Source organism: Triticum dicoccoides, chromosome 6A (assembly GCF_002162155.2).
Source record: "Triticum dicoccoides isolate Atlit2015 ecotype Zavitan chromosome 6A, WEW_v2.0, whole genome shotgun sequence".
NCBI lineage: Eukaryota > Viridiplantae > Streptophyta > Magnoliopsida > Poales > Poaceae > Triticum > Triticum dicoccoides.
In genome coordinates, this window is record NC_041390.1 from 330,322,651 (window position 1) to 330,332,067 (window position 9,417).

Consider the following 9,417-nt stretch of genomic DNA (forward strand, 5'->3'; position numbering starts at 1 on the left):
TAAAACATATCTCTCATATAAATAGAACAACCATTATTCTCGGATTTAAATGAGTAGCCATCTCGAATTAAACGAGATCCTGATACAATGTTCATGCTCAAAGCTGGCACTAAATAAAAATTATTGAGGTTTAAAACTAATCCCGTAGGTAAATGTAGAGGTAGCGTGCCGACGGCGATCACATCGACCTTGGAATCATTCCCGACGCGCATCATCACCTCGTCCTTCGCCAGTCTCCGCTTATTCCGCAGCTCTTGCTTTAGTGTTGCCGGCCTTCTTGTCCGCTAAGTATTTGGGGCAGTTCCGCTTCCAGTGACCACTTCCCTTGCAATAAAAACACTCAGTCTCGGGCTTGGGTCCATTCTTTGGCTTCTTCCCAACAACTTGCTTACCAGGCATGGCAACCCCCTTGTCGTCCTTCTTGAAGTTCTTCTTACCCTTGCCTTTCTTAAACTTAGTGGTTTTATTCACCATCAACACTTGATGTTCCTTTTTGATCTCCACCTTCGTTGATTTCAGCATTGAATATACCTCAGGAATGGTCTTTTCCATCCCCTTCATATTGAAGTTCATCACAAAGCTCTTGTAGCTCGGTGGAAGCGACTGAAGGATTCTATCAATGATCGCGTCATCCGGGAGATTAACTCCCAGCTGAGTCAAGCGGTTATGCAACCCAGACATTTTGAGTATGTGCTCACTGACAGAACTATTTTCCTCCATCTTACAACTGAAGAACTTGTCGGAGACTTCATATCTCTCGATCCGGGCATGAGCTTGAAAAACCATTTTCAGCTCTTCGAACATCTCATATGCTCCGTGTTGCTCAAAACGCTTTTGGAGCCCCGGTTCTAAGCTGTAAGGCATGCCGCACTAAACGAGGGAGTAATCATCAGGACGCAACTGCCAAGCTTTCATAACGTCTTGGTTCTCTGGGATGGGTGCGTCACCTAGCGGTGCTTCTAGGACATAATCTTTCTTGGCATCTATGAGGATGATCCTCAGGTTCTGGACCCAGTCCGTATAGTTGCTGCCATCATCTTTCAGTTTGGTTTTCTCTATGAACGCGTTGAAGTTGAGGGCAACATTAGCGTGGGCCATTTGATCTACAAGACATATTGTAAAGATTTTAGACTAAGTTCATATAATTAAGTTCATCTAATCAAATTATTCAATGAACTCCCACTCAGATAGACATCCCTCTAGTCATCTAAGTGAAACATGATCCGAGTCAACTAGGCCATGTCCGATCATCACGTGAGATGGACTAGTCAACATCGGTGAACATCTTCATGTTGATCGTATCTTCTATACGACTCATGCTCGACCTTTCGGTCTTCCATGTTCTGAGGCCATGTCTGTACATGCTAGGCTCGTCAAGTCAACCTAAGTGTATTGCGTGTGTAAATCTGGCTTACACCCGTTGTATTCGAACGTTAGAATCTATCACACCCGATTATCACGTGGTGCTTCGAAACAACGAACCTTCGCAATGGTGCATAGTTAGGGGGAACACTTTCTTGAAATTATTACGAGGGATCATCTTATTTAAGCTACCATCGTTCTAAGCAAATAAGATGTAAAACATGATAAACATCACATGCAATCAAATAGTGACATGATATGGCCAATATCATTTGCTCCTTTTGATCTCCATCTTCGGGGCGCCATGATCATCGTTACCGACATGACACCATGATCTCCATCATCATGATCTCCATCATCGTTTCTTCATGAAGTTGTCTCGTCATCTATTACTTCTACTACTATGGCTAACGGTTTAGCAACAAAGTAAAGTAATTACATGACGTTTATGTTGACACGCAGGTCATAAATAAATTAGGACAACTCCTATGGCTCCTGCCGGTTGTCATACTCATCGACATGCAAGTTGTGATTCCTATTACAAGAACATGATCAATCTCATACATCACATATATCATTCATCACATCATTTTGGCCATATCACATCACACGGCACATGCTGCAAAGACAAGTTAGACGTCCTCTAATTGTTGTTGCAAGTTTTTTACGTGGCTGCTATAGGTTTCTAGCAAGAACGTTTCTTACCTACGCCAAAACCACAACGTGATATGCCAATTTCTATTTACCCTTCATAAGGACCCTTTTCATCGAATCTGATCCGACTAAAGTGGGAGAGACAGACACCCGCTAGCCACCTTATGCAACTAGTGCATGTTAGTCGGTGGAACCAGTCTCACGTAAGTGTACGTGTAAAGTCGGTCCGGGCCGCTTCATCCCACGATGTCGCCGAATCAAGATAAGACTAGTAACGGCAAGTAAATTGACAATATCGACGCCCACAACTGCTTTGTGTTCTACTCGTGCATAGAAACTACGCATAGACCTAGCTCATGATGCCACTGTTGGGGAACATAGCAGAATTTAAAATTTTCTACGCATCACCAAGATCAATCTATGGAGTTATCTAGCAACGAGGGAGAGGGGAGTGCATCTACATACCCTTGTAGATCGTGAGCGGAAGCGTTCAAGAGAACGGGGTTGATGGAGTCGTACTCGTCGTGATCCAAATCACTGATGACCTAGCGCCGAACGGACGGCACCTCCGCGTTCAACACACGTACGGTTGGGAAGACGTCTCCTCCTTCTTGATCCAGCAAGGGGAAGGAGAGGTTGATGGAGATCCAGCAGCACGACGGCGTGGTGGTGGAAGCAGCGGTGATCTCGGCAGGGCTTCGCCAAGCTCCAACGAGAGAGAGAGAGAGAGAGAGAGAGGTGTTACAAGGGGAGAGGGAAGGGCCAGGGACTTGGTGCGGCTGCCCTCCCTCCCCCACTATATATAGGGCCCCTAGGGGGGGCGATGGCCCTAGAGATTGGATCTCAAGGGGGGTGGCCAAGGGGGGTGGCTTGCCCCCCAAGATAAGTGGGGCGCCCCCCACCCCTAGGGTTTCCAACCCTAGGTGCAGGGGGAGGCCCAAGGGGGGCACCAGCCCACCAGGGGCTGGCTCCCTTCCCCACTTCAGCCCATGGGGCCCTCCGGGATAGGTGGCCCCACCCGGTGGACCCCCGGGACCCTTCCGGTGGTCCCGATATAATACCGGCGACCCCAAAACTTTCCCGATGGCCGAAACTGGACTTCCTATATATAATTCTTCGCCTTCGGACCATTCCGGAACTCCTCGTGACGTCCGGGATCTCATCCGAGACTCCGAACAACTTTCGGGTTACCGCATACTAATATCTCTACAACCCTAGTGTCACCGAACCTTAAGTGTGTAGACCCTACGGGTTCGGAAGACACGCAGACATGACCGAGACGACTCTCCGGTCAATAACCAACAGCGGGATCTGGATACCCATGTTGGCTCCCACATGCTCCTCGATGATCTCATCGGATGAACCACGATGTCGAGGATTCAATCAATCCCGTATACAATTCCCTTTGTCAATCGGTACGTTACTCGCCCGAGACTCGATTGTCGATATCCCAATACCTCGTTCAATCTCGTTACCGGCAAGTCACTTTACTCGTACCGTAATGCATGATCCCGTGATCAACCACTTGGTCACATTGAGCTCATTATGATGATGCATTACCGAGTGGGCACAGAGATACCTCTCCGTCATACGGAGTGACAAATCACAGTCTCGATTCGTGCCAACCCAACAGACACTTTCGGAGATACCCGTAGTGCACCTTTATAGTCACCCAGTTACGTTGTGACGTTTGGCGCACCCAAAGCACTCCTACAGTATCCAGGAGTTGCACAATCTCATGGTCTAAGGAAATGATACTTGACATTCGGAAAAGCTCTAGCAAACGAACTACACGATCTTGTGCTACGCTTAGGATTGGGTCTTGTCTATCACATCATTCTTCTAATGATGTGATCCCGTTATCAATGACATCTAATGTCCATAATCAGGAAACCATGACTATCTTTTGATCAACGAGCTAGTCAACTAGAGGCTTACTAGGGACGTGTTGTGGTCTATGTATTCACACATGTATTACTATTTCCGGATAACACAATTATAGCATGAACAATAGACAATTATCATGAACAAGGAAATATAATAATAACCATTTTATTATTGCCTCTAGTGCATATTTCCAACATTAATAACCGGCAAGGGCCGGCCCTCCCTGGCCAGCCTGCACACAAAGTTGGCGAACAGAGAGGGGGTCGCCACGGTTTCTCTCTCTCGCCCCCTCTCAAATCCCTCTCCGAATCCTCCCGGTCTGAAGATGATGGACATAAACACATGTTCTCCTCATCCCTAAAATAATTAAAACAACACAACAACAAAATATTTCATAATACTCATGCGAAGCTTAACACAAAATCCTAGTCACATAACCAAACCCTAGCCCTAACATAGAAATCGAACAATAACCCGAACCCCAACATAACAAGAACCATAACCCTAACCCTAGCAAAATTCCAATGCATATGCTAAACACCCAACAATCACTTCATATTTCCAGTAAAAAAACAATCACCTCATATTACCATACACATATAAAATACAGGAAAAACTAGGGTTTGCCTAAACTTGAAAGACTTGAGCAAATGTGAGCATTTTTTTTCGGATGAAATGAGTTGTGCGCTACTTAACCAGGGGTGGGTCCGCCCTGACCCAGAGATGCCACACTGGCGAGGCGTGTAGCACCTATCAGACGGACGCTATGCAGCATAGTATAGCGCTAATGCGTGGGACGCTATCTAAAAAGATTAGCCGGGTGAAATACTTTGATGGCGAGTTCATTTTGTTAATTTGTTTCTCCTACCGGTGCCCTTGTCTTGTGTCGCAGTCAGCATCTTCAGCGGAGCACAGAGAGAGCAGGACTGCGTGCAGACTGCAGTGGCGCAAAATCTCGACATTGACTTGTACTGCAGTGGTGCCGATGCACACTGCACTGCACGGCCCCAAGGAAAGGCACATGCAAATGCTGCCGCATGGGTGGCCACAAGGTAAAACTGCTCGCCATTTACTTATTACACTGGCTACCCGTAGAGTATTAAACACACACCACTACTATGGCGCAGTGGAGTGGAGCTGACGGCATTTACAGTTGTCACATGCCATGGACAGTGTGAAACGGAGAAACCTTTCTTGATTCTTCTGCATGCCAGCCAGAGCCAGACCAGACCAGACCAAAGGTCGGTGCTCTTTTCACAGGGAAAAGGCAAGCAGGGACTGCATGGATTTCTTCAGACTTGAGAGAGATGCCACGTTTGCTGATGTTATTAATACAAGCGTGACTCTTTTTTTAAGAAAAAAATAGAGAGAAAATACTACTCCATCCACCGTGAGTCAGTAGGGGCCCACTCCAGCACCCGGAAGCGCAACGTTTCCTCCACTACTCAACTCACTCTATGCACGCTGCACCGCGCCGCGACCGCCAGAGAATGAAATGGAATCGAATGATGAACCGACGACGGATTAATTAGTTGAGCTCCACATAAAGCACGCCCTAACCACCCCTAAAACCAAGGGAAACCTTCTCTTCCTTCCATTGGTCTCCGTCTTCCTCCTCGGCCACACCCGACACACACACAGAGCGAGCGCGCCGGACATTATTGCGCCACTTCCACACGCGTGGACACGGGCCGCGTGCAGCTGCAGTGCATGCACGGTTTCCTCTCCGCGACCATCATCACCAGCGCCGTCCCCGTGCCCTGTCCTCACCTGAGCGCCATCGTATCATCCACAAGACGAGCAAGCAAGAGCAAGAGGTAAGGAATCCCATGGAGCAGTACGAGGTGGTGGAGCAGATCGGCCGGGGCGCCTACGGCACCGCCTACCTCGTCCACCACAAGGCCGAGAAGAAGAGGTTCTACTTCTTCTCTTCAATCTTCCTTCTCCTCTGCCGTTCCTTCCCCTTGAACCAACCCAATCTTTGGCTCACCAAGCAGGTACGTGATGAAGAAGATCCGGCTGACAAAGCAGAACGACAAGTTCCAGCGGACCGCCTACCAGGAGGTAATCACTCAATCACCTCAAACCTTAATAAACCCTCCCCTCGCCTCAGCTCACCAGTTCGTGGGTCTGCAGATGTCCCTCATGGCCAGCCTCAGCAACCCCTACATCGTCGAGTACAAGGACGGATGGGTCGACGAGGTACTGCAACTACACTAGAATTTACTGTAGATTGGGCTGGGCGTTCGTCGGCCAAGACTGAGCTGAATTTGTTTCGTGGTTGCAGGGGACCTCCGTCTGCATCGTCACAAGTTACTGCGAAGGAGGTGACATGTAAGAACATCTCATTGCACTTTGCCTCCTCGCCCTGCGTTTCTCTGCTCACCTTACCTGCTGCTGTTTCACTGACGTCGAATTCACAGGGCGCAGAGGATCAAGAAGGCAAGAGGCGTCCTCTTCTCGGAAGAGGTACCAACACTATTACTTACTGTAATCAGATGAATAAATATGCTACTCCTACATGTTCAGGCTTCACAAACTTACTGTATGTTTGGTGCTTGTGTGATGTGAAGAGGGTGTGCCGGTGGTTCACACAGTTGCTCTTGGCCCTTGACTACCTGCACTGCAACCGCGTGCTCCACCGTGACCTCAAGGTAAAATATAACTGCTGGCCCCCATGGATACATCATTTCATTTCTAGTACAAGGTATTAGCGTTGTCTAACATTTTCCTCACCACCTGCTGCATTGCAGTGTTCCAATATCTTGTTAACCAAGGATAACAACATACGATTTGGTAAGATACATATATGTAGCCTCAAATTACTACACAACTTCATTGGTCAGATGAAAATATCATGACGTGTGTGTTCATTCTCTCTCCAAACAGCTGATTTCGGGTTAGCAAAATTACTCATGGAGGATCTTGCGTCATCGGTACGCCTCAACCTTTTGCTAACTTATTATTGATGTACATGTAATTGGCAGGACATGTTCAGTCATTCACAACCATCTGTTACTTGTGTATAGTCCCAATTAAGTATGAAATGTACGAGCATAACCACCATTCATGTAAAACTAATTTTCAAAGAAAAAAAATCATGTAATGCTCTGACCTTTTAATCATCAAATATGGTTTCTGATCACCAGTCGCATTACAGCAGTTAAACGTAAAAGCAAAAACTGTATAACATGAATAAATGTTCATGAAAATAAGTAAATAGCATGTACCCAGGGATATACTGATGCCCAAGTTTATAAGATATATAAACGACTTGACAGATTCCACTTCTCAATTTTCAATCTTTGAAATTTATGTTTTTCAGGTAGTAGGAACCCCAAACTACATGTGCCCAGAAATACTCGCGGACATACCTTATGGTTACAAATCTGATATATGGTCGCTTGGTGAGCTCCCAGTCCATTTCTGTTGAAGTTAACTCTAGTCTTCTGTGATAATGATTGACAGAATTAAACAGCTGCTCAGAAAGCTTGTCTTTCTTCTTTTCCTGTCAGGTTGCTGTATGTTCGAGATTTTAGCACACCGCTCTGCATTCAAAGCTACAGTTAGTGCTTATACAACATAATTTTTTGATTGCCTGCTTCAGTTTCTCTCTCTATATATGTTGGGAACTCATGAAATACTCTTTTATGTGTCTGTGAAGGACATGGCAACATTAGTCAACAAAATAAACAGATCGTCAATATCCCCAATGCCCCCAATATACTCATCGTCACTGTGAGTACCTCATTTTAAATGACCTCTCAGTACTGTGGATCAACTTTATTTTTACCAAATCGAGCATTCTTTCACAGGAAGCAGATAGTTAAGAGTATGCTGAGGAAAAATCCAGAACATAGACCAACTGTAAGTACCAGAAGCTTTGTTCAACTGTTTCAATCAAAGCCGTCGATACATGAATAACAGGCTAATTAAATGAATATACTTTACAGGCTGGGGAGCTATTGAGACACCCATATTTCCAGCCGTATCTGGCTGAATCAATCAACTGCTCTCCAATCTACCTTCCAGTAAAACCCAACAAGAGTAACCTGGGAGACAAGCAGTCAAGAAAACCAAGTGGCGGCAGAAAGAGAGTCGGCAAAGCCAACGGATCCAGCGAAGCATTACAAGCAGCAGCAGAGCAAACAGCGGAAACAAGAGACAGCTCGACAAACTATTCAGATCTATCAACTGTTGGTACCCAGGATCCCTGCATTTTGCAAATGTCAGTGGATCCTGAAGCCAGAAACAAGGAAGAGCTAACAGCTCATGTTTTATCACCTCAACATGTAGAGGAGAATTTGGCAGCAACAACTGATGGACAGATTGATGAGACAATACGTCTTAAAACTATCAGAACCCGCAGTCCAGTAGAGGCTGCGCCGGTTAACAGTGCAAGTCAAAAGCTTAATGAGGTACCAGTACCAAATGAGGAAATGACGATTGGAGTGGTGCAAGAGCACAGGAAGGATGTGAAGACAGAGTCTTGTCAAGGAGTAAAACAAGGCATGGGTGATGTAGATGTTGTGACGGAGGAATCATCACCAGTGAGCACGCTGAAATTGGGAAATGCAGGCAGCGCACCTGCCGAGTTTGATCATCTGAACATAGTGCAGCAGAGAGCTGATGCTCTGGAGTCACTTCTTGAGATCTGTGCAAAGCTCCTGGAGCAGGAGAGGCTTGATGAGCTCGCAGGTGTTCTTCGACCATTTGGCGAAGGAGCCGTGTCATCTAGAGAGACCGCGATATGGCTGACAAAAAGTCTCATGACTCCACCAAAGTTTGGAGGGTCCCCATGACTGATCTAGTGGATAGAATTTGAGAATCTTGTGTGAGTGAGTGTTCCCTGTTTGGAGAGTGTATATAGCTTCACTGAAGTTCATGATTCTTGTTACTGAGGCTTGAGTTTATTTATGTTGATGTATATGGTTTTCATGACTGCGCACATCTGTGTGCACTAACTATTCAGTTATGAATAATCCTTTGTACAACATCACCTGCTGATTGTGTGCTTCTACAAGGTTTCAAGTAATAATGGAGACCCTAGTGATTTCATTCCCAATTATTTCCTTGCATGATAGTAATAATTTGTGAAGGTGGACATGTCCTGTTTCTTTGGTCCAAGATTTGGTTATTGTCATCATCAGTTTACTCTTGGATTCTATCCTGATACAAAATAGATGCAAAAGAAAATCATAGTTCATAGGAGTTCATGATTAGGAAATATGAAAGTAGCAAGAAATTGGTACTGACTGACGAGGAACAAGAGGCAGCAGACAATTGTTGTGTCCCCATTTGAAGAGAAAAAATCAAGAAAATGCAGGTCAAGTCACATTGAAATTCTGTATGGGGAGGATGCTTTCACAGATATTGACCCCCCCTGTTATTTTTTTGTAAATGGAGGAGGGGGTGGTACTCACATTGCTGACAAATGAGCCGACGTCTTCAGACCGCCCCCCCGCCCCAATAAAACCATGGCAAAAATGCTGTGGCGACGAGTCAGGGAGAGAG

The 9,417-nt window shown here is 45.9% G+C and overlaps 1 protein-coding gene across 1 annotated transcript; it reads left to right on the forward strand.

Moving 5' to 3' along the window:
- The first annotated feature begins 5,466 nt into the window (after nucleotides 1–5,466).
- Nucleotides 5,467–8,968, forward strand: LOC119316863 (serine/threonine-protein kinase Nek6-like). Its single transcript, XM_037591249.1, has 13 exons — nucleotides 5,467–5,818; nucleotides 5,901–5,967; nucleotides 6,040–6,105; nucleotides 6,191–6,237; nucleotides 6,327–6,372; nucleotides 6,477–6,557; nucleotides 6,657–6,699; nucleotides 6,793–6,839; nucleotides 7,229–7,310; nucleotides 7,419–7,468; nucleotides 7,568–7,641; nucleotides 7,719–7,770; nucleotides 7,857–8,968. The coding sequence occupies exons 1-13, from the start codon at nucleotides 5,733–5,735 to the stop codon at nucleotides 8,703–8,705; spliced, it is 1,590 nt and encodes a 529-aa protein (XP_037447146.1). The 5' UTR covers nucleotides 5,467–5,732; the 3' UTR covers nucleotides 8,706–8,968.
- Nucleotides 8,969–9,417: the final 449 nt, after the last annotated feature.

Coding starts and splice junctions, on each gene's coding strand:
- LOC119316863 (XM_037591249.1), top strand. CDS start 5,733: ATGGAGCAGTACGAGGTGGTGGAGCAGATCGGCCGGGGCGCCTACGGC. Junction 7,311..7,418: donor ATCTGATATATGGTCGCTTG/GTGAGCTCCCAG, acceptor TTTTCCTGTCAG/GTTGCTGTATGTTCGAGATT. Junction 7,771..7,856: donor ATCCAGAACATAGACCAACT/GTAAGTACCAGA, acceptor TATACTTTACAG/GCTGGGGAGCTATTGAGACA.